The 25949-nt window shown below is 38.8% G+C and overlaps 1 protein-coding gene across 20 annotated transcripts in view; it reads left to right on the top strand.

Annotated features, from left to right (window-relative positions):
• Positions 1–25949, top strand: part of LRMDA (leucine rich melanocyte differentiation associated) — a 684296-nt gene that overhangs the window by 390587 nt on the left and 267760 nt on the right. For all 20 annotated transcript variants that reach the window (XR_010302630.1, XM_064145525.1, XM_064145506.1 and 17 more), the window contains 2 exons: positions 15164–15295; positions 23315–23449. Coding sequence is in view for 19 of the 20 variants with exons in the window: in XM_064145525.1 (XP_064001595.1) it covers positions 15164–15295; positions 23315–23449 (267 nt within the window). In the remaining variant the exon portion in view is untranslated. The remainder of the gene's footprint in view (positions 1–15163; positions 15296–23314; positions 23450–25949) is intronic.

Below are 25949 nucleotides of genomic sequence, written 5' to 3'. Positions count from 1 at the left end.
TCGCATTTTAATCTGTTGGCTATAAAAACGAGTAAGGGGGTGGTAATGGGGCCCAGGAGAGTGACAACCCAGGTGGTGGAGGCCTTAATCCCTTCTTTGCTGCCAGCGCCTGAGGCCTAGTTCCAATTACATAAGAAGATGATTTAATTTTTGCTTTAATTTTAACAAAAATTAAGTTTATTTTAGCCTTCAGTAAGGACAAGCCAAGGTTTCCAGATGAAATCCTGGCAGTTTATTTCTTTTAATGTTTGAAGCCCAAGTGCTCGTGTAGCCGGGTGTTTTGCTGAAGTGGCCCGAGTTGCTCTCTCGAAGGCCATGAAGCAGCAAAGGTGCTTTGATGTGGTCTCTGGAAGTGGACAGGGGCTGGCAGCCAGCGCCCGGTGGCCATGGTGGCAGCACTTGGAAGTCTGGTAATGCCATGACTTGAGCCTTCTTTCTTTTCTTTGGTCGTTTGGGTTGTTTTAAACCAGCTGCCCAATTGTGCCAGCAAGAAGTACTCCGCAGGGATGTCTGAGGTGATACTTCTCTGTTGTCTGTCAGAACGCTCCGAGTCCACATGGTCTCGTGCAAGGTAAATCGCACCTTTAGTTTTATGGGTTGACTACATGCTCCTTAGAAAGCTAATTGTCTTCAAATTCCTCTGTGGGCAAAAGAGTAAGCGTAAGGCTTAGGCTGGAGATAGGCTTTTGGGTGTCTAGAATGGCAGCTTCAAGTGGAGAAACCTATGTCAGGGAATCTCTCCAACGCTTCCACACAGCAAGGCCATTGTGTTGAGGGGGAGGCAGATGCATCTCAGAGTAGCACTGGGTGTACAATTCAGCCCATGCAGACAAGCATTGTCTAGTTTCAGTTGAAGTGACAGAGTTTGAGGTTTTCAGTAACTGGACTTGTACAGAAGGTTGTATGGCTTCCATTCTGAGAGCTCCAGCATAGTAACTCACAGATAGTCATGTTGGGTCTTTTTCTCCAGGTAATTGGACTAAAGTTCTGGAGTCAGTGGAACACAAATCAGGGCTCTCTTCTGGCTTATCCCTTTAAATAGCTTATTCAACACTTACTCAGCAACTAAAGCTTAGAATAGACTATGAACTGAGTAATGAGTTTTATATTGAACTTTCATATTCAAAACCCGTTAACTGTGTATATGACTTAGATAATTGACAGTGTGTGTAATAGCACGTTCTCCACTACTAGCCTGCTCTTGTAATTCAGCCTTCCACCTCAAGTTCTTACAGTGTTTGGTTTTATTCTGAGGTGAAAGTGTTGGTTTTTAAGTAATATTGCTTTGAAGGAAGTTCTTTTGGTCCTTCAATAGGCTTTTTATATTAGCAAGACAGTATAACATGAGGAAAACCCCAGGTAAAAAATGTCATTTGTCATGCTTTTGCTTGCCTTATCCCAATATGTGGAATATCTGTGGTCTTTAAGCATGCTGCAGATCTTGTCCTTGGGCATGGAAAAACTACTGAGCTAAAACCTGAGCCTCCTTCCAGGATATTACAGGGAGGTAACATTGCCTTAATTTTTTTTTCAAGGTGGTCTTTTCCAATCAGAGTGCTCTGTCATGGACCGTGGTGGGTGACTGTCCTTATAAAAGTTGTTGAGAAGGACCCAAGGAAGTACAGGGTTCTGTATTGCTGCAAGAGATATTAGGATGAACCCTTTAACATCATCTTAGAACGCTGTCTGATCTGAAGGGCATTTGAATATGTATGGGCTGTGTGTCCAACTAAGAGTGTGTTCATAATCTGCTTCCTCATCCCTACCCTATCAAATCCACAGTGGTGTGTCTTTTGAAGCGGTGATTCATGCCGGACTGCACTTCTCTAGCTGTATTTTAGACAACCCTGTCAGTTTGGGGGATTGAAGGAGGATCTATTGCCATAGATTCTCTAGTCCATCTTATGGACTATAAGATACTTATCTGCTATCTTTCCCTGACAGTATTTTATATAGCTCATTTTTAGATGTATTTGCTGTGGTGGAATGTCCAGCAAATTCTGTGATATGCATCATCCTCTGTTTTATATCATTATGTATGAACCACAAGAAATGTGTTTGTTTCTAGGAAATTTTATTTGCTCATGTTTCATAGTGTGAAAATATTTGGAAATGAAGAGGTTGACTTCTAGAGCCTTGTTTGGACCAAGTCCTTATTACTAGTACATACTGTTTACTTCCATTGCTGAGCCAACATTACTGAATATTACTGGTTTTTTGGGTTTGCTTTTTTTTTTGGTTTTTAATAGTATGAGCAGTGGGAGAAGCAGGTAATGTAAAAACAAAACAAGGCATCAAACAAATTATTTTGTTTTAACCATGCATTTATTGTTTACTTATGCAAACATTTTTGTGTACTGTTTTAATGCATGCTGCAAGAGTTTAATTGAAATGCAGATCCCTCCAGTTTGACTGAACAGATCACATCAAAACGTTATTGGAAATCTAAAAGTTACAAGTGTGAGTTGATCTCTGAATTTCAACTTGCATATAAAAATCTTTGCAGGATCTGTTGCCATAAGGCCCAGTAAAACAAACAAGGAAAAAATTGTACATTTAGTCTTGAGCAGTTTTCATGCAACAGTGTTTGTGGGCAGTGTCTGATAACAATTCCCAAAAGTCAGGGGGTGTTTCCTTGCTTTCTGCTCTTTGCAAGGGTGATTTATCAGTTTACAAGTCCCTTCCCCAGCTCCATAACTGCCCTGACAGTTCCCCCAATGGACTACATCCAAGTTGGTATATAAAGCAGGACTCATGGCAGCTGGGACTTCTAATTCATCTTGAACGAGGTACAGGACTTCTTGTTCTTTTTGTCTTTATTTGGACGTGTTATCTCTCTAGAAACACTATGCAATGATAATTGGTGCTACTTTCCCCTCAAGCACCAGATACATCTAAAAGCAAGACAAAGTTCTATTTAGTAAGGCTTAACCAAAAACTTCGGGGTTTAGGAATGGAAATGAAAGCAAATTCAAAATTAAATGTTTGCATATACTTAGCAGATCACCTTTGCACTGGAATGGATTCCAGCAGGTACTGCTTTGGGTCCAGGTGTCTCAGTAATGCATCTCCTCAGTCCTGCCATTGGTTCTTATTTAGTGCCTACAGAAACCTTGGTGGTGGTGTTTGGGAACTGTTAGTGATTGACTAAGTGGCTGCTTCTTGCTCTCAACACAACTGTTTCTTCTTCCTCCCTGGGCATGTAAGACTGGCTTGTTACATCCCACTCCAGATGGGCTTGCACTTCTCTACAGGATTCATGCCTTCCTGCTAAGTATTGTACAAGACACATCCTACATTTCACAAATGATCTCTGCTGTGCCTATAGCTTTCTACAAAGGGATGGAATGGGATTTAATGTTAACACTGATGACAGACCCAGAAACACAGTTAGTTTGTTTAAACAAGCCCATGAAAAAGTGTTTCCCTTCTTACATCTTTTCTAGACTTGCAAGCTTCCACTTGTTTAATGTACAAATCACTGGAGATTGAACAGACATAAGTAAAAGAAAACATTGTCTCTGATTTGTATATACTTGTATTTTAGAGTAAAGAACAGCTATATAGAAGATGAGCTATTCAGCAGTCAGGTAGTCTCCTTGAAAGAATTATAGGTACTCTCATTTGGCTTAGTTGTGCATACATCTTACATGCTTTAATTCCAAATTGTACAGATCAAATATTCTGTTTACTAACATTGGGAATTAAATGCTATTTACAGTAAGGAAATCTGTTACAAATGGTGGGTTGACTGTGAAAAGAAACATTGAAGAGTAAAGATGAAAATTTGCCTTACACTTGGAGATGGTGAGAAGATTTTAAAATAGGCACCAGAAGTTAGATTTCCTGAATTGTTCTTAAGGCACATAAATAATCTGATCTGAAGGCACTAATGTTTTCATTTAAGAAGATGTAAGAACTGCTACTTGGTCAAAACCTTAGAAGTGTAAGTGTTCATCTTCCAGGACTAGATGTGTAAGTTTCTGATTCAGGCACCTGTGCTAACATAAAGCTCAATCCTGCTGACCTGATTTGGATATATCTCAACTAATGTTTTACCTCAAGCTTTTTTCTTTATTTTTAAGATCTTAGTGAGCAAAAGGTTTAGGAACAGGGCATCAAAAGATGTACTGTGATTAAAACAAAGACTAAGATAATGTGTATGCTTTCCCTGGAAACATAAAGGTGTAACATAGTCTTTAACAAAAGCTTGAAGCGTATAACAAAAACAGATGCTTGTGTGTGAACAGTTTTGCTGATGTAATTTGGACAGTTTTGTTGGGGCGAGTTGAAAACTCTTGTTTCCATCATCAGAACCTATGTGACTTTTTTGGAAGCTTATCAGTAGTGGTTTATGCCTTGATTCAGTTACTTGTATTTGTTTGAGAGACTGTGCAGTTTAAGTAGATCTTATCAAAAAACACTAATGCAATGAATCTCACTTCAGTACTTTATTAAATCTATTTAAATATGCATTAAAATATTTCAGACAAATCAAACCATTGAGAATTTAGAAAGAGATGAATGCAGTGACTGTTAGGTTTTAATTGTCTCTAATCTCTTGCTACTGTGGCAATGAAAATAAGAGATTTTTTGAGGAATATTCTGTATAATGCAATATTTTCTGGGAATAGTCTTAGTCAGCAAATCCATGTAAACAAGAACATATATTTCCTGGTTTTCCATCACTTGAATATGTGTCATATGCTTCTAATAGTCTTTATTCTCTTCTTATCTGCATTTAACAGCATTTAGAAATCTTTCTTGTTATTGAAAGCTGAAATGTCTTTTAGTTGTCTTCTTTTTCTTCCCCCCTCTCAACAAATTTAATGACAAAACTAAAAAAATTGAAATGCATCTTATTTTGCTGTGCAGTTCTAAAGTATCCTGATGAGCCTGGGTAAGCTGATGTGGCCTTTAGGGAGACACACATCAAATATAGGCAGACAGCTCCTATGTCTGGCAACAAAGACTGAGGAGGTCAAAACTATCCCAACAGGCCTGAGCAGGTCAGTGAGAGGCAAATGTTGAAAATAAAATTTGGTGAGGAGGAGAGTAAGGGGCTTGGGTCAAGTCCTGTTCAAAAAGTCAGCTTTGTCAAAAGCTTCAGTCACATTCTTACCTACAGGCAACCTCTGCTGATCCCAACTCATTAATCGAACTGGAGAGCCGTCTTGACCCTGGCTCCTTCCCTTTGAAGTGTGGTGTCCTCTGCAGCATGAGGAAATAATTTGCTGCCTGATTCAATGAGCCATCAGTAGAGCCAGCAGACCTAATGACATGTGAGAATATTAACCTTCTACCACGAAGAGCTGTGAATCTTGAGAGGCAGTCTATAATTCACCCAGCACTCCTGAGCCTTCCCTTTCTGTCTGATTCTTGTACTCACTTTCTCACTCACAGGGAGTGAGAGAGAGAGAGAGAGAGAGGATAGACCCTCTTGTCATAAAACTTTATTTCTTTCAGTACTGGGAGCTTTACTGAGCTGCTTGATAATGAGTTACTTTCCTTTTGCAATTGGATAAAATTTATACTGAAAACTAGACATCTGTCTTGCATGTAATCATTTCTGTTTAAAATATGACACAGGCTACATAACTGACATCAAGGGGGTGGTAATCTGGATGCTTACCCAGGTAGACTGTTTTATATTACCTTACTCATTTTTCATCATCAAAGCAAAAAAACCCTAAAACCACGAAAAGAGACACGCATAACAATGATGTTATTCTGTATAATGTGTTTTCTAGTTGCCCTCAGTCAAAGGGATCTTTCCCTAATCCCTTTCTTCCTTCGTTATATTTTTCTTCTACATAAAGAGAAAACCAGTTCTGCCTGGCCAAGTACTGTGTGTTACATAACACACACAAAGGTGTGTTCTTGCCCTTTGATTCTTAACAAAGAAATAGATTGTTGATCTAATCCCTCTGATTTAAAAGTCAGGGCTAGTTTTCCTTGTTGACTCCTTTAGCATTTGCAGTCACAGATTTAGGTCTCAATGCTTGATAAACTTAAGTCAGTCATTCTTTTTCATGCGGCTAAATAACCACAAAAGGGAAGCAAAAATGGCCCAGTGTGTGTATGTGCTATTCACCAGGAAAATGGTAGAGATCTTACACTGTTATATCTGTTATATACCCATATAGATTGAAATACTGTAAGAATTGTGGTTTTAATGTCTTTGCAAAATTCTGATCGATGCTGCAAAAGATCAGAGCTTGGTGGTTATGGGTACAAATGTGGAACAATATCCAGCATAGCAAATCTTAGACTAAAAGGACTCTTGGTGACTTAGTCTTTGTGCTAGAGAACTTTTGGGATTTTTTTGTTTTAACTGTGCTGGAAACATATCTTGCAGAAGCAAATGAAATTGCACAAAGTGTGAGTGCTTCTGCTAATAAAAAGTTAGTGGTATAGTTGTATAGCTAAAACCTTCAGCTTGAATTCTGTTACAATTAGAGAGTTACTTTGATTTGAAAGAGTTACTGATTAGACCTACTGGTGTGCTGTGTGGCTCTAAGTCAAGTCTAAGGTACCATACAGGTGGGATAAAGGAGGTTATGGGGACAAAGCAGGGTAGGCAGTAGAAGGAAATGATAAATAAACGGCAGTTATATGCTGTAAAAGAAGTAGGGCAGTGTCTGTGGTAAATGCATATGTAGTTCCCTGTGATTTTTAAAGATATTTTTTAACATTGAGGGATTTGGTTGTTGTTAAGACCATTAACAATTCCGTGCTCTCATGCTTGAGTAGTCTATTAGTTGTTCTCACCTCCTCTAACTGGCTACAGAGGCCAGTCGCCTCTCCTCTCTCTGCTTCATCTTTTTTATTAAGTTTATTAAAACCAGTCAGATTATACTTTCTTATGGCACAGGCTGTGCTTGGTCCATTCATTATGGTTTCTTATCTTGGCAGGCAATCTGAATTGAATGGCAGCTAGTCCATTATGCACATATGAAGCCCATCACTCCTCCAGCAATGGCCAATTCATCAAACATTTATCTTTTGCCCTCTGAGCAGTGCGTCAATTTGCTTGTCAATCCTCAGCCTTGGTTGTTGTGGAAGATGGGAGAAAAATTACTTTTCCCCCTTCTCACTGAACTCTAGTAGTCAAAATGGGCTTTACTCACTCTCCAGGCTTGCAACTCCCCACTTCTCTGCACAAAAAGGGGAGGGGTCAGGTTACTATCTGAATTGCAGAGTGACAGATCCAAGGCACAGTAAAGCTTTCATTATGACACTGCCTTTGCACTTGAATTTGCTCATATTTCCATTACTGCTGGTTTTTAGAGGATTCTCAACTTGGCACAGGGAGCTGAGAGGAGCTTTTGAAAGTAAATGCATTCTAGAGTTTTAGTTTATTGAGGATTTTTTTTGCTTGGGTGTTTGTTTGTTTGTTGTTAAACACAGGGTGATATTTTGTAAGCCCTGGCTTGTTCTTGTGCTATTTTTAGTCTCTACTAATTCCTTGTATTCTTTAAATTTCAGGAAATGGCAGTGTTTGCATTTATGAAAAAAAGGCCATTTGTTACAACTATATATTCTGTATTCAGATTGGGGACCAAGAGGAAGCAAGAGAGATTCACATCCAAATTTCCTCTTAATGCCTCTAATCATGTTAACCTTCATCAAATACTTTCAAGAAATTCTATCAGAAGGATGCTTCAGTCCATACTGAGGAATATTACTGAAATGATGCATCCATTGGCCTGCAAGGACTTTGTAATGGCGTTGTTTTCAGAATGCCCTTTGATAAAACAGGAATGCATACAATCACTTGCTCTCTGCCTGGCACATTTTATCTGTGTTTTGCAACCTGTATTTTGGTATACGATACTTTTTCCATCACTAGATGCACAAGAACTTGCTTTCCAATCTATTTTGTATTATTTTAGAATACTTTATATGGATTATGTGAAAAAAACACCTTGCCATAGGCTTTATTATGATACTGGCTGCCCAGGGAGGTGCTGGAGTCACCGTCCCTGGAGGTGTTCAAGAAGAGCCTGGATGAGGCACTCAGTGCCATGGTCTGGTTGACTGGATAGGGCTGGGGAATCGGTTGGACTGGGTGGTCTTGGAGGTCTTTTCCAACCTGCTTGATTCTATTTTATTTAAATTTACTCTAATGGTTAGAGCATATAAAATTTTGGCATGTTTAATCCTAAAGGTGTTCTATAAAAATTCAAGTAAAAGTTAGCATGAAGGGTAAAACTTGAGCTGTATTAATGGCGTGACTTCTTGAGTAGGACTGTGTTAAACAGACATACTGAAATCAGAGTCTTTAAGAGGTTCCTTAGAAGAGAAGCCGAACTTCACCACTCCAGCTCAGTCAATCTGGTTGCTTCCTAAGAGACTAAAGCCAAGAAATTTTTTTTTTTTTAATATATATATATAGTTTAAGTAGAGTCTTCATAGGAGAGACTAGCAGGTAATTACTGAATGGTTGACTAATTAATTTTTGTAAGCTGCTGAAAACCAGGTGATCCTGTGTTGGCAGGGTGATTAGACTCAATGATCGCTGGAGGTCCCCTCCGACCCCCATCTGAATTCTGTGATTTTGATTTGTAGTTTCATCCACCATGTAAATAATCCATCTATACAGGGCACAGATGTAACAGTTTATTGTACCTTAGTATTGAAATCTCTTCTAATTTCGTTGCGAGACTTTGGACACATAGACTATATTCATACAGCCCAAATGCATATACTTCACTGAGTCTCACCTGAAGGTCTGATTCACCTTCTGTAAGTGCCTATTTTTTTGTCACTCAGTGTGAGCTTCTACAAAGGGGTGAGATAAATCTGCTTTGTTGCTTTTCAGATAATTCCACCATTTGAGGAGCTGCTGCTTAGTAGTAAAACTTTTCTCTAACAAGAACTTCTGCATTTCAGTCTCCAGATTGGTAGGAAGGGGTTTGAAATGTGGGCCCAACATTTAGAAATACTTTAGAACACAGTAAGAATTTGTATTATTTTGATGTTTTGTACTGGGTGGTGGTTTGTAGAGGTTATGTATGGGCTTTTTTCCCCCCAAGAAATGGAATTTGCTATTTAAGAGTCAGGAAAAGGCTGCAAAAACCACACAGGACGTTCTGGATCTTCCTGAATTCCCACCATTTTAATTTGATTATGTGGCTCTAGCTTTTGGTTGTTGTGCAAGATGTTTTCATCTCAGTCTTTTTTGGTAATCAGGCATGCATTCGATGTATGGTTTTGGTTGTTGAAATGAGGGTTGGCTATATGGTTTGGAACACAAGTTTAATCTTTAAGAAAAGAGATAGTTTCTTCTCAGCTGTTTAGTGTTTCTCCTTATTCCTTTCTTTCAATTTTCTCTTTTGCTGACCATTTTCAGAACTTGCCTTGAGATTTATGCAAAGAACTGCTTCCAAGTATTTGCTATCTAGCACCAAAAGGCTGGAAATAGACTGATTGGAAATGATGCAAAATGCTCCTTCTAGATAGCCTGTAAAACACATTGCTTCTGATACTAGACAAAGTAAAGCAGTTTGTGTTTAAGAAGCATGAGTGAACTCGATTTTACTGAACAGTATCTTGTGCTCCCTGTCTTAGGATTTCTCTGATCTAGCTTAAGTCTGGGTCCATGCTAGAAAATGTTGAAGTTCTTTACTTTAACTGAGGTGCTTATTTAAAAAGTTCTGCTTTGGTGTAGGAATTGTCAGAACTGTCCATTTTATGCTCCAGTCTTGCTCCTTTTTGTTTGTTTTTAATTTATTATACTGCAGAAAAATTAGACTAAAAACTCTAGTAGGACTGCAAAAATGAGAAGTTCTTACACTTGAACAGTGCACAGGTAATTTTAAAAATGCTTTACTTGTAGTTTATCTGCCATTATTATCTCTGTGTGCAGGAAACCCATAAATCTTCATTTTGTAGTGGCTTTGTGATTATAGTAGTGTTGGGGTTTAGGTTTGTCTGGTTGCTTTTTGTTTGTTTGTTTTCCCGTGGAGTTTGACCTGTATTCCAGGCATTCTGTTTTTGTTAAAATGGGTTATTTATTTGTCTGTATTCACAAGTGAGAGATGCGTTTACAACAGGAACCCCCAAAGCAGGTTTAAGAGTAGAATTCTGACAGAGGCCTCAGCCTGATGGAGTTTGCGCAGAAGGTTCACTGAACCCTTTCCACCAGTGGAACAGAGTTGGGAGTGGCTTGGGGTTTTCCCCTTTTTTTTTGTATGTTGTATTTCAGATTCAATGGAGTTTAGAATTGAACATTAACCGGAGCAGGAAAACCTGAAATGATGATTTGTATTCCCTGGGAATTATGCAAAATCTGAACTTAAACATGTGTCTTTATAGCATTTATTTATTGCTCTTTGTTTTGTTCCAGTGAGGTTAAGTCAAGGACCTAGAAGTCATGAGCTCTGGGGTTTATTTCTTGTCTCTTAGAAAATTGCTGGAGGTCACCTTTCCTTAGTCACTTAACCTCTCTCTGCTTTACTACAAAATGGAATTTTAAGCTCAGCAGATTTTTGAAGAGTAATTAATTAATGTGGTTTTTTTTTTAATGCTTCGTTCTCCATGGCTGGCAGGTGCTGCAGAAAGAGAAATTGTATTTCTGTTCTTTAAATACTGAAATTATAGAGTTCTAGAGGTTTTGTGTTGATTCTACTCTCCAGTAATCTGTTAAAACATAAAGGGCAAAAAAATTAAGGTATTTTAAAAAGCACTTGTTCTGTAACAGCTCTCTTTTAACTTCTGGTAATGGCTATCTCTTGTCAACAGAGTGCAAATCAATTTCAAGGCTAAAGCCAAACTCTCTCATTTACATATTGTTAACTGCTCTCTCTTTTCCTGTTAAACAGGAGGAAAAAGTCATTAGATGTGAGGCAGCTGTCTCATTAATGGATGGGTGGGGTAAAATGTGAGGAACGGTACTTTTTCTGCAATATACTTCTGAACTGCTTGTTCTGGACAGGGACAACTGCAGAGTACCATTACTTGAGAAACTTCTGCCTTTTATTCACTTACAAAATCTCATTTTCATTGTCAAATATTACCAGAGCTGCTCTTTGCTTTCAGTGTAACTGAATCCTTGTCAGGCCAGAGGGACGATATGAAAGAGTGCAGTTGACAATTGCCATGCATACATGTAGGGAGAAAAAAATCTCTGCCTTGACATTCCTTTTTGGTTAAAACTTTGTTACAAACTGTGAATGAATTATGGAAAAGAAAGCTGGAAGAAATCATACTGATTAGCTAAAGGACTTGGATAAAATGACATTTCAGAGACCTTTATATTCTAAAGGATTATTTACTGTCTGCTTACAGAACATCTTAAGTCGTTCTGCAGAGAGAATCCGTTTCCTGTTTAGTGAAGTGTTTTTCTAAGCTAATGAGGGAAAAGCGTGAGCCATAGGCAATGATGCTGTGATATTAGCTGTGACAGGGAGCTTGATCATAATTATCTTAACGAGGATAGGGTTAATTACAGTGGAAACTTAAAGTTTTTTCTGTTTGAATGAAGCAGCACTGAATACATTGTGATGTTTTGTCGGTTTGATGTGACTTTGGAAATTGCAATGGAAATCTCTTGGCAGCACTTGTTCTCCTCTGGGAGCAGAGTGTGAGCCCTGCAATGAGATAACTGAGATGGTACCTGTGGGTGAGATAATGGGCAACTTTCATGTCATTAGCACAGGGAAAAGCAACCTGCAGTTCACCGTAGTGATGTTTATTAGCCTTTTGAAACTAGAGAAAAAACTATTTGCCACTGCCCCTTCAATGTTGGTGTCTTTGTGGTGGTGAGATAGTGGGTTTGTTTTAATACACCAATACAGGAGACCCTTGAGAAAACAGTACAGATTTAATTCTGGGCTGATTCTCTTTCTTGGGGGATTTGCCTCATTTTATGCTCATCTCTTATACTCATTTCCTGGGACATTTGCATGCGCTTGCAGTGCTGTGTATATATATATATATGCACTGCTCTTTTGTAATGGGCTCATAACAGAATACTTGGAGTACATGGAAATAAATATCTCATCCTGATTAAAAACAAAAATGTCAACATTTTGTATTAAACATAGCCTCAGCTTCCCACAAATGCTTTCTGTATACCAATTTGTGATTATAAGTTTTTCTTATGCCCCACCTGCAGATGAGAAATAGTTACATAGGGTTTATGGGACAGGTTTTTGTGGACTGTACTTCAAACTTTTAAGTAGTGGAGTACAATTTTTAGGCACTATTTCTTTATGCATGATGATGGCAGAGATTTTTGCCTTGAATTTCATAGATCATAGAATGTCAGGGCTGGAAGGGACCTCGAAAGATCATCTAGTCCAACTCTCCTGCCAGAGAGGGATCATCTATACCAGGTTAATATAGTGCTTTTTAGCAAGCACTGGTTTGTTTCTTTGTGTGGTTTGGTTGGGTTTTTTTTTTTTTTTTGTTGGGGTTTTCTGGGTTGATTGGTTTTATTTCTTTATTTCTTTGTTTTGTTTTGGTGCTAGTTTTTTTTTCCCCCTTGTGTTTAAGACAGAAACCCAAGAATTCTGTGTAGCAAAATGACATATGGATGTAAATTTATGTTAATAGCTATACCCTTTCTCTGTACTGTGGCAACCCCTCCCATCTCCCTGGATTCTGAATTTAGGTGATTAAATCACCAAGTGCACACCACTTTGATGACAGGAAAACAACAATTAATAAGCAACCCCTTGTGTAACACATCTCCTTTTTAACTGAGCAGCTAATAACATTACATGGCAAAAATTATCAAAACCAGACAGGTGTAAGGAGATTTTCTCTGCCTGTCTATGAAACTAGTACCCTTGTGTTCAACCTGGACTTGTGGAAGAAAGACTGTTTCAACAGGCAACTCCCTCTAGTGTTTCAAGGCCTTTTGTCCCGCTTCATGGTTTGTCATTTTGTTTTATGCCTCCCCTGCAGCAGTTTTGGACGTGGGCTTTCTTCTCCTTGCCAGTTGCCAACCATTTGCTGATTCTCGTGATAAGAGTATTATATTTGCATAACATAACTCAGGAACAATGTGTATTTTGATGCTGACATTGACCAGAACCCTAGCAATGTTTATTCACAAAGGACCTATTAACATCCCATGAGGCTCTCTGGTGTTGACAAGGAGGTGGCCTTCTCTGAACTCTTTTGGCAAGTCAGAGTCTTAGACTGAAATGTGAGGTTTGGAAATATTTCACTATTTATATAATGAGGAGTATTTAGGAGGAATTTACTAAACTAGGTTTGACAAATAAACTGAAAGGAAAACTCCAAACAGCTTGGTAGAGTCACTGCTACTTCCTCTGGGTTATTTTGCCTTAAAGCCACTTGGGGGAAAGCACTGTCTGAAATGTTAGCTGATCTCTCTTCTGACTTGGACTTTGGACAGTCCAAGTCTGTTGTGACCCGTTGCTGAAATAGGTAGCTTAATACAGCATGCTAGCACAGCTCTCAACAGCGTACAGTTTATGTAGGTGGAACTGACTTTTTTTGTAGCAGCTTGTTAAAGGCAAGTGCAAAATGTGCAACTGTTGCTTTGATGGCTGTTTCAGTATGATGTTTATAACAGGGAATTTTCTTTCACCTTCAGAAATTAGTAGTCTGGGTGTGTTGTAACAATATAGTTACATCATAGGCTGTAGGCATGGCAAATGTTCTTTGCATCTGGCTGCCCAGCATTAAAACGGCAGTAGTGGTAGTTGTACCTCCCTTTCAGAATGCCAAGCTAACAGACTATGAGTGCTTTGGAGTCCTTGGACTGAGATACACTCATCCAGTGTTGTGCAGCTGTTACTTGAATATTCATAGTGCAGTGTACAGTACCTGGTAGAAATCACAGGTTTTATTTCTTTTGGTTGTTTGAACCCTCTAACTGTGATATGCCAGTGGTCAGTAAGTTGTATCCACAAGGCCAGTTCCTTGTTTTTGTGGGCAGGTGAATGTTAAATTACCTAATTTGAAACCCATACACTTTGTATTTTCCTCTGTTAGTAGCGCCTGTAGAACTCTGGAACAAGGGCCTTGGCTGTATATTGATCATAGCCAAAAATCGGGGGGAGGAAATCCCCTCAGTAAAAATGTCGTTGGAAACTGAATAAATAGTATAGACTGCATCTCCCTTATTCATCACATTTTATAAACCAGACAGGAGATACAGTGATGATCTTCCCACTGGTAGGCATAGTAGATCAGCTGTCAAGTCATGCAGTGTCAGCATATCTTTAGGTGTCTGGTAGGTGAATGAGCTGTGAGTGCATGTCTGTGTGTATGCTCCATATACCATGTGTCTTAGTTGATTAATGTGTGTGCGTGGGGTAGGGGGTGGGGGAGGTTGTTCCTCTTGGAATGTGCAGGCATTAAAAACCAAGTTTGGAATGGATATCTTAACAAGGTACCAAAGTGTTCTTTTAAGTTTTATTCCCTGCACTTTGCTGTCAGAGGAATGAATACCTCCAGAATCCTGTTTATTTACAAGCCATCACCTGCACTTCAGTGTTGTGAAATAGTCCTTTTCAAAGCTGCTCTCTGCAATCTGACCTGTGGCTCAGTAGTGGGACAGAGAGAAAGCAAATGCCTTTTCTGTCTGGAACAATTTTGCATTTTATTTTATATGGAAGGTTTTATTTTGTTTGCAGGAACTCAAGAAGCAAATTAAGTGGTTAATAAAAAGAAAAAAAAGCCCTTTCTCCATTTCCTATTATTGAATGTAAGGTAACTGCTAAGAAATGATACTTGAAGTTGTATTTATTATTGTTAGCGAGGTATGATATTTCTTGGCAGAAATGATGGATGACAACTTAAATTTGTGTCCAGGGAATGAAGGTGAACTGTGACAGAGTTATTTATCTTGGGAATGGAGGTTAGGGTCAGGCGAGGCTGGGTGCCTGAAGGCACAAGACATTGACAAATTCATCCTGCAGGCCCCATATCTGAAGCCTTTTGTTTTGGATCCTGGCTACTCACTAAGTGACCCCCATCCTTCATCCTGCCAGCATGTGAAGGATGTGTTGCAGTGCCAGCACTCCCCTTGCCACTAATGCTTGTCATTCACTCTTCTGACAGGCCCAAACCAAAACTATTCCCAGTCCTGAAAGGGAAGGTTAAAATATTTATTTCAGCTCATAATGGCCTCCCTGATTTAATGAAGTATCATTTTTCCTGTTGCCTTTGTCGTTTGCAGGTCACTAGAAGGACTGAAAACATTCAGTTACTTGGAAGAGCTGATCTTGGACAACAATCTACTCGGAAATGACCTTCTGTTACCCAGGTTACCCCACCTTCATACCTTAACGCTCAACAAGAACCAAATATCCTTTCAAAGAAATACCTGCAAAATGTCAAATGAGTTTTATGTGTCAGACAAATTAAAGTATGTGAAATACTGCTCATGTGCAGACAAAGCATTCTCTCGTTTGGCACCTCAGATACTTCATAGTAATTTATTATAGGTCATTCATAAATGAAATGCACCATTATATCTTCCTGTTGCTCCATTTTAGTGAGAGACCTAAGTTATGGCTCTGAAGAAATCTTTCTAATAGATAAAATAGAGGAAGAAAGTAGTGTCAGAGCTACCAGCGTGCAGCAGTGCCTGGGTCTGTTTGGGGTTCTGTGGTAGGCTGACCTCTAGTGGAGTAGAAAGTGAAATCGTGTTAAGACTGCTCTTAGTAGCTCTTAAAAGGTTTAAGTAAAGTAACATTAAAAACAAACACACCCCTCCTCCTCCCCAAAAAATCTCATCAAACTAACCCGGTAAGAAATACGATGCCATTCTCTGTTTTAATCGAGTTGGTAATATGCACAGTTAGGTAGCTGCTGTGCAGCCACAGCTGTAAAAGCAAGTCACTGTGTGTGTTCCAGCTCTCTGTAAATTCATACAAAAGGTTGTCCAAAGTCCTAATACATCAAAGTATTGAGATAGGTGGTTAAGTCCATTTGTAACCAATCAGTCACTCTTCCATATGCCCGAAGTGAGTGTCTAAGTTTTATTCAGAGCAAATACTTCAGCATTTGCCTAAGAACTGCCCAATCACAGCCCCTAGCCTGTGGATGTATAGACAATGGTCTGGAAAAACGAATTATTTGATTATTACATGATTTCCCCATACTGTGACCCTTCTGGAGATTTGAAGATGTGTATTACCTAGTTTTACAAAAGTGAAGAGCTATCAAGTTGTGGCCAAAAGGCCAGCTGAAGCCTGCAGAGTCTTAGAGCAGAGATCATGAAAGCCCTCTCTTGTAATTGCAGCGTGAGGACAAGGCTGCTCAACTTCAGGCTTTTATTACAGACAATGTAAACAGAGAACAATTTACCTCCTACTAAAGTAAAATCCTCTTACTGAGGAGAATAAAAATAACTGCAGATTCTACAATTTCTGCACTTATTTTTGACTCAAAAAATAAATACCAGAGGAGTACCTTTTATTCCTGGGGGGCCTAGATATTTGCCAGGAGTGTTTTTTGAGAAGTAATGAACATTATTGTATAGATATTTGGCTACAATTCTGATAATGCCAGGATTCTGTGAGTTGGAATTCAGTGGCTGGTTTTATTGTTTGGTGCCACAGTAAAATCTGAACTGGGCATGCTTTGATCAAAAATGGACAGGAATATTTTTACTGATGCAGTAAAAATATGCAGTCTGGTGCAGCATATCTTCTTCTACAAATGTGGAATGTTACTTTGTCTACAAGACACAAAAGCATGTGAGTGTATTTGTCCTTTAGAGGGGTGCCAAGGCAGAGCTTTACACTTACCAAAAGGAAGGCAAACAAAATCGGGGGGGGGGGGGGGGGGGGAGGGGAATCTTCCTGTTGGTGCTGTTCTTAAATAGTTTCTGCCAGTCTCGCAGACATACTTAAATTACTACTTTCAAGTGAGTAGGCTCTCAAAGTAAATGGTAGCTTGGATTGGCTGTCTCCTTGGATTAAAAAAATTCAGTCTTAAAGCTATGAAGTTAAAGCTTTGAGAGTATTGAGCTACCCAGGTTATAGAAATAATGTGTACACAGAGTTTGTAGTGTGCTGCCAATGATTTAATAGAGGAGTTGCAGAAATGCTCATAAAGCACTTGATGTAAACAAGCTGCCCAGAGAAGAGAAGAAACCTGCTGTCCATCACTACTGTTTGGAGCCCTAGGCAGTAGTGGTCTCAGGTAAGGAGGACAGAGGAGTCTTTAGAAGCATAGAGAGCTGCCAGATTCCTCTCTTCAACATGGATACCATATTTGAGAAATGCCTCTTTTGGGTTTAGCTAACTACTTTTAATGTCTTCTACATGGAATTCTTTGGGAAAATGTTTGAAGAAAAATATGCATTTAGTAAAATAATGAAATATATAACAGGGAAGTTTGTTGCACATGTAACAGTAGTACTGCAGATAGGACACAGGTGTATACAAATCTGAAACAGAATTCCAGTTAGTGGAATGTTGCCATGCATGTGTGTGTGTATGTGGAAAGACAAAAACAAGAAGCAAAATTGATCCCTGTGAAAACTGGAATAATAGGTAAACTTTACAACTTCTATCAGAGTTTTTCTGGCTATAATTGAATGCTGTTACACCTTTACTACTACTCTTCTCTCGTTTTGGCTTCATTTTTATCTAGATCCTGTTTTGATTGTTCTTGTAAGAACTTTCTACTCCTTTTTGTGCTAGTTTGATGCTAATTGGAATATTTTAATGAGGAAAGCTAGATTATAGGCTGCAAAAAGGAAACAGTGCTGATGTCTACTTCGCTCATAGGCTTGCTGCAATGTATGAAAACAGGAACACAAAACACAGATAAGACAGAGCAGGATAGTCAGTGTATGAGTTGGAGCCTGTGCCTTCTCCCCGAGCTGCTTCTACGTAACTAATCCTTCTGCTTCTAACCCCCCTTGCAGATCCTCCAAACTCACCTTGCACATAATGCATACTCTGGGGTAAGGTAGAGGGGTGGAAAGAAGGCAGAAGGGTGGTTGGGAGGTGCTCCTGGGGACTCTGATTTTTGGGAGGGCTGTTGTGTTTCTGTATTACCTTTAACTTGTATATCACTGTGTATAGCTGTAAGTATTGTAAAAATCTGCTGCAGGTTGTGCTTAGCTGTAAATACAAAGATTCATTCCTTAAATTCCAGCTAGCCAAGTCTAGTCTGGGTGATTTCATAAGAAGGGGAGGGCAAGTAACTCCCAAATCAGCACACTTTTGTATGATTCACTTATTGTGTGACATTATACATGTAAATATCATATGTCCTCTCCTAACACAATGTCTGGCTATGTTGTGTAAATGTGAGAGCTTATTTCCAAAACAGGTAAACACTTAGAAGAGTCACGTGGTGTTTCTTTCTTCAAGTAATGCTTACATATTTCAGTTACAGCCATAACACTACCAGTTTTTCTACTAGAAGTGCAAGAAACAAATGTAAATATTCCTAATTTAAAAACAGTTTCCTAGTGTTGTACTTCAAATTTTCTGTAACGTGTAATCTGCTAAAAATAATTTTAAAATTCAGCCTGTATAGCTGAAATACAGAAAGGTTATTTATTAACATCATGCAGTACTGAATCACATGTCTTTAACATTTCAATTCCTTTTACATTTCAGTCTTCTTAGTGTTTGTTGAAACTACTCCAAAGGGCAGCAGTGATAGTTTGTCAAATATATGTGCCCATGTGCTCTCAAAACACAGAAGTCTGATACTGAGCTGGGTCTGGGATTCTCTGAAGTAAAAGCTCTATTTCTTGGCCGAGTGAAATAGCCATCCATTAAACTTACATTCTATACACTTCTGAAGAACTTATGCCAAAATTGATTTAGAATAGTGGTGCTGAATGTAGGTGTGAAATGCAAAGCCTAGGCTTTGAATGGTTTAGAGACAAAACCAGGCTATTTCACACCAGGGACTAGGAAATCTAGAGATGGGAAAATACCCATGATAGTAGTGGATGGCAAGGGGAGTTATCAGCGTTGTTCAGATCAAAGGATTATATCTTCTTGAGTCTTTGGAAACACCATGGATCAAGTACTTCAACTCATAGAAGTACTATTAAGTGCTTCAGGTATAATTGGTCTTCAGAACATTCTCATTGTAAAGCCTAACAGTTATGCATTTCTTTAACCCCCAAGCTGTAGACTGTAATTTATTTTGCCTTTGTGCTTGTTCCTACATTGCCCTGAAGTACTTGAAGACCTAGAAGTCCCAATTTCACCAGAATCTCATTAGGTTAACTGCTGAGGACTTGATGTTTAGGTTGACTGTGTTAAGGACATAAATTGTCTCCTGTTATGCACAGATCCCTATGCCTACTACACAAATATTTAAACTCTAGTGACACAGCACATACTTCTGGGCCATCCATGTAGTAGTTGTGGGTTTGACTAAATGTGAGTGTGGCTTGTCAGAGAACCACAATACCCAATGAGCCAAAAGTCTTCTCAGTAGGCTTTCTGAAATATCCTTAAAGGCACTGGCAACTCCAGCTACACAGAGGAATCTAGGGCTGTTCCAGCAGGCAGAATGGTGCCTTTTTTCCAAGCATTCAGTGGGCAGGAAGCTTTCCATGAAATGTGTGGATTTAGTTAATTACCAACTGTACCACACCTTCTCTTTCTTGAGCAGGATTGTTTTGAAGTTGCTGAGGAAGGCCTTATCCCAAGGTAGTATGTCCCTACCAGCTAGGGTTTAGGCCAGAACGTGGCATACAAATGATGGTGTACAACATCCCTTTCTACACAGAGAAGGGGAGGATATAGACTTGCATACTACAGGTGACTTCTGTGGTTACCCAAGCTTAAAGACCTAGCACATTCTAATGGAAAAGCATTCAGGTGGCAAGAATTTTTTCACACTACATTCATAGGAGAATTGGTAACTTCTGCTTCAAGGCGATTTTCTTGTGGAATAGCTTGTGATTGCTGCATTGTGTTTGTGATCAATTCAGTTAAAGCAAATGTTTCAAATGGGAATAAATATAGGTACCTCGCTCATTTATGGCTCTGCCACAAGTGCTATCCAGCTGTTTTAATGTTGGGCTGATTGTGGCACCTGTATGGTTAGTTGGCAGAGGACTTCTGAATTATAGTTTTGGGTCTTTTTCTGTGGAGGCAGTTTAATTGTCATAACAGTGACACTTTAAACCACTGACGCTGGTGACCACTGACAGTGACTTCAGAAAGATCAGTTCAGGGCTGTTTTCACACGGTTTCAAGTAAATAAATGACTGCTCATTACCTATGTCCGTTGTTTTAATTGTAGCTTTCATTTTTGTAGAGAATGAAGCTGAAATTGATCTTAGAAGTGGCACAGCAGGATTTTGCAGCTCTCTGGCACTTATTGCCCCAATATGGCTTTCCTTAGGCTGCAGCAATAAACCATTAAAAGGATGATGGCTATAAAATTTCAGACTTGCTTTTGATTTTCTCCCTCTGTGTTTTCCTAGCATTGTTTTAGAAAGACTTTACACTTTTGATGGCACTGTGTAGTTCCAGTATTGTGATTAAAGTAAGGATATGACATGCTATTGACTGAACAGGACACTAGAAATGCACCACAACTTACAACTCCTCTCTTAGAAACACTTAATCATGAGAATTTGAACAGGATATCATTTATTGTTTTCCTACCAGCTTAGTAAAGAGTCACTGTGATGGGAAGTGAATAAGGCTTCTTGGAAAAATAATCTGTACCTTACATTCTGTTTTGGTTTTCAAAAGGGATGAGAAGGGATAAAAACCTAAGGAACAGAAATTGTATTTTTTTTTTTTTTTAAATTTATGATATAACTTCTGATTCTGGAAGAAAAGGAAAAAAGAAAGTTGGCTATCATAAGCCACAGATTAGGTCTGATATCAGTGTTGCTGATGTCCTTTTATTTTGGGGCTGTCCAAACCAGCAAAGCTTCAAATTTTCTGTGAGGTAATGACCTCTGCTTTTAAAGTAATTATACCCAATTCTTGGAGTTTCTCTTGCACACATTTCTGTTCCAGCTGAAATGTAAACAGTGCAAGGATGCTGAATGCCTGATGCAGTTGAGGGAGCGGAGTAAATGAGAGCAGAAAAAAAGATCTGGGGAGTTCACACAGAACTGTGCAGTAAGAAATCCAATTCCTGGTTGCTCTGAGTTGAGGTAATGTTTTAGAGGGGTGTTTCTGTGTCTATAAGCAAGCTCAGGATTTAGGCAGAAAATACTAGAGCATAAAAATGTAAAGTTTGAGGATATTTAGGTTTTTGAGATTCCAATTATTATCTAGTGCTACTCATCCAAAACTCTTAGTGAATTTGGTGTGTCTGTCTTTTGCTTTCCATAGGATTTTGACACATAGTCTTACAGTGTTTGCAAATCTAAGCTGACACTGATCTTCATCGTTATATATCTAAATACATGTTGATATTTGCCCCTAAGTCTGCATGGTCAGATGGAAGTTAGCATACATGTCATATTCCACATTCAGCAAATGATCGTAGGGAAGAGCTTCTAACCCAGAAACAGCTCTACTGAACTGACAAGCAAAACCTTGGGCGTGTTTAGTTCACAGAAGAAGCAAAAAGTTTCAGTTGCTGTGTTTAGTTTATTTCTTTCAGTAAGGAGTGACCAGATACAGACTAAGCCTTGCAATAGCTGACCCCCTGTGTGTGATTGCTGTTATGGAAATAACAACTGTCTTTTGTAATAATAAACTAGTTATCTCAGGGAACCTTTTTGCAACTTAAGCAGTCCTGCAAGAAATGAAGTGTTTCTCCTGACTGAGGGAGATTGCCAGATTCAAGCACTTAACAGTCTTAGGAAATTTTTTAAAAGCCTTTCACTTGTATACATGTGGGAAAGCAGTTTGTGACCTTCCCATCACATAATTCCTGGGAGAGGAAAAAAAAAGGAAAGTGAAAAAGCTAATGTATGAGCAGATATGAGAAGATGAGAACCAGCAGCAAAGTTTTGATGGGTAAGACATCCTAGCTAACAAGTGTTCTATCATATGGTGCTACAAAATGACAGCATTTCTTAGCATCCAGTGGGTTATTTACTGCCATGTACTGCTGATTTTAATATATTAAAAAGAGCAATGTAATCATTTTCCTGTATGTTTGGGAACAAAATTTCAGGCTTGCAAAGGGAGACCATATTTTTAAGAATGAAACTGCTCTTTTCATTCTGTGTTGCCCTTAAGATATTGAGGTGAAGAAATAAAGTAAATTCCATCAGCTAAAAATAATAAAGATAACAGAAACACATAAATCAAGTATAAATAATGGCAACACAAGTGAACTGAGGAATTAAAACAGATACAGTCTCTAAAAGCAGGAGTGGATGAAAATAGAACAATGAAATGCCCTTAAATGGTTTTGAATAATTATTGCTATTGTCTAAGGCAGTTTTTAAACACTGAAAGCTTTTTGCATGCATATGCAGGGTATCTCTTCTGAGAATGTCTTTTTCATTGCATGTGAATTGAGGTAAATAGGAATGTATAGTTCTTAGAGTCTTAAAGACTGTCACGCTCTAACAAAATGATTTGCTTTATTTGATCGATCATTTGGGCACAAATGGCTGAATATCCTTCTTATGCTTAAACCTAAACTGCCATTTCCAATATTACAATGGTTAAAAGATAGTTTAATCCTTGTTTGCATGCTTGCTTTGGCATAGTTTCCAATAATGAAGGCATATCATCATTAGTTATGGTCTAAGGAATATAGTTAAATTAAAAGGAAAGCAACAAACAAACTTCTGAGCACTGAAATATAAAGGTATTTTAATGAAAAAAAAAAGACTAAACCTTTGTGTACAGAATACTTAAAACAATTCTTTAAGTTGCACTTAGTTTGGCATTAGTTCACATGTATTAATTGAATAATTACAGATGTGTTGCTGTGACACTCCAAGCACTTATATGCTGGGAGTGAAAGTGGGTTGTTGTGGCTGGACTCTCTTTCTTTCTTTTCTAAAACTCATTTTCTAGTGGACTGAATATATTAGTGATGAATGTGCTGTGAAACTAACTGTTTGTTTCCATGCTGGAGAAGTTTCATGGCTCCAGCAATGGCTAGCCATTTTTCCACACAGCATTCATCATTTTGTCAAAGTTTTAATGTTTTGTAGCGAGCCACCTAGGAAAGAAGGGAGGAGAAAAGAATGATAAACAGCCACATTCTTTCATTCCATGCCAAAAAACTGACTGAAGTTTATCCCTGTTTGTCCTTGGAACAATTAATGTGACATCTTCCCAAATGCCATACTAAATTTGATTGTCAGTTAGTGAAATGTATGCTTAAATCAGCACTGATGCAACTCTAAATGCTTTTCTTTCATTAATGTCATTGAATCCTTAACCCACAACTTCTGACACATAACGGAATTGGAAAGCCTCTTGGACCATTTGGCTGAAGTTGTGCCCTCGCTACAGTATCTCAGTTTGCTTGGAAACATGGCCTGCCCGAATGAACTGGTCTGTAAGGAAAACGATGAGGATGACTACCAGAGGTACAGGTTAGTATCACTTGTGGATTTGATAAAATGTGTCCGTTTTGATTTGTTTCTGGAAAAACAGTGAGCCAAATCCAACTCAGAGCCTCAGACATCTACTCTATTCTGGAGGCATTACGGTAGGGGTTGGAAAGGATCTCCAGAGTTCATAGTGTCCAATCCCCTCTGCCAAGGTAGGTTCACCTAAAGAAAGTCACAGAGGAACATGTCCAGGCAGGTTTTGAATGTCTCCAGAGATGGAGACTCCACCACCTCTATGGGCAGCCTGTTCAGTGTCCTGTCACTCTTAAAGCTATTTCTCCTCATATTTAGATGGAACTTCTTATGTTCTGCCATAAAACACTGGGAGATTTGAGTAAACCTGTTACAGTGACATCACTCTCAGGAGTCCTATTTCAAGAAATGTTTCAGTGCTGTACAGCATGTTTGGGTTAAGCAGCTACGCACAGCCCTTTCTGAGTGCGTGTGCTCCTATGTGCCTACTTAACAGCCTTTCCCTCTTAAGGCCAGTAAAGGCAACATTTACAGACACTAAGAGTGACAGTTAACAGTCAAAATAAATATTCAGATAGCCAATTGCACTGTCTTCTCCTAACGCTTGATGATGGTGGTGCGTTTCTTCTACTATAGCTACCAAGGCACTATTAAAGAGCATAGAAGAAAGGACTCCTCTATTGTGCTGTTTTAGAGCAGTTAGTGTTTAGATTAAAAAAAAACCAAAAACAAACAAAAATCACTAAAGAACTATCCCTCTAGTTTGGCTTTGTTCTTTTATAAGCCAGAGTACCTAAAAGGTCATCTGGAAATTAATACAAAAAGCTCATAAAATCCTACCTATCCAAACGATTCAAGTACAGTATTGCTGACGATGGCAAGGGTTATTGAAACCAAACCAAAACCACATAAAAAAAACCCAAAAAACAAACAAACAAAAAAAATCCAAACCCAAAAAGCCACCACCAAGGAAAAAACCCAACAGTAAAAACAACAAAGAAGCCCCAAACCAACCAACTATCCAAAAACCTCCAACAAACAAACAAACTTCTGAGTGATGATGACTGCGAGTGTAGATCCAAAGTTTACAAAAACGTCTGCAGAAGTGCTATGATTTTCATACCTATAATCTTTAGGCAAGAGAGATATTGATCATTAAAAAATAGTCATTGAATTTCTTTTTCATTGCTCACATCTGATAAAAGATTTCAGTCTGTGTATTGACGTTTTTTGCATCAGCTGAAAATGGCTGGCTGAAGCAAGGCAAAGCCATGCAGCACTGCTTACAATGGCACCAACTTTGCAGAGCCTGAGCTTATATTTTGTTAGCAGATCAGACTCATAGAATGAAACTCTGATTTTATCTTAATTTAATCCAAGCTCTGCTGTAGGAGTTAGCAGAAAGTACAGTGTGGTGAAGACTAAGAGCAGGTGCATTAGGAAGTGGGGTAAGAATTTGATGTACCAGTTTATCGCTCATCAGTGCTTTAGGCTGAAATGGCAGCACAGCTGCCCTGGTGTGCATATACTTTTTAGTTTGTTCCAGAGTTTTGGGAAGGGTTTCTAGATTACCATTAGCCTAAAGGTTTTCATCTTATAGAATCAACCAGGTTGGAAGAGACCTCCAAGATCACCCACTCCAACCTAGCACCCAGACCTATCCAGTTAACTAGACCATGGCACTGAGTGCCTCATCCAGTCTTCTCTTGAACACCCCCAGGGATGGTGACTCCACCACCTCCCTGGGCAGCCCATTCCAATGCCAATCACTGTCTCTGAGAAGAACTCCCTTCTCACATCCAGCCTAGACTTCCCCGGGCACAACTTGAGACTGTGTCCCCTTGTTCTGTTGCTGGTTGTCTGGCAGAAGAGACCAACCCCCACCTGGCTACAGCCTCCCTTCAGGTAGTTGTAGACAGCAATGAGGTCATCCCTGAGCCTTCTAACAATTCAACTTCTGCATCCTGCTTAGCTGTAGTATTTTGGTTTTCACCAAATAGAGCAGCCTAGATGTAATGAAATAATTTCCCATTTTCCCATTGTAAGTGGAAGGTATGGTTACTCTCCAGCTTACAGGAGTCTGATAGTGTTGTCTCTATGTAAATTTATGAGATGTTTGCACTAGAGGATTTCTTTAAAAATGAATGATATTTCTGCAGTTTACTGTTTTTCACTTTAAGTATGTTTTCTGACAATATGTCTCCTATTAATCATTTAAGTGAAAGTGGTACGTTAAAGAAGCCATTCAGAGGCAAGAAGCCATGGTTCATTTAGTGCTCTCTGAAAAAATTCTTTATTGATTGACATCTTCTGTGGTTATGTGATGTAATATTTATAATATGTCACACAGCCATACATCAAAACAAGCATGTCTGTTGTTTCATTTCAATGCAAAAATGGTGATTTCAAGGAGGTCAAGGTAGTTTAAGGTCACATTGTGGCAAACCACTGTGTCAAATTGTGAAGTGATTGTATTTGTGCACCTTCTGCAAACTGCAACGTTCCTTCC

This window comes from Pogoniulus pusillus, chromosome 6 (assembly GCF_015220805.1).
Source record: "Pogoniulus pusillus isolate bPogPus1 chromosome 6, bPogPus1.pri, whole genome shotgun sequence".
NCBI lineage: Eukaryota > Metazoa > Chordata > Aves > Piciformes > Lybiidae > Pogoniulus > Pogoniulus pusillus.
Note: the sequence above shows the minus strand (reverse complement) of the source record. Positions and strands in the feature narration are given on the sequence as shown.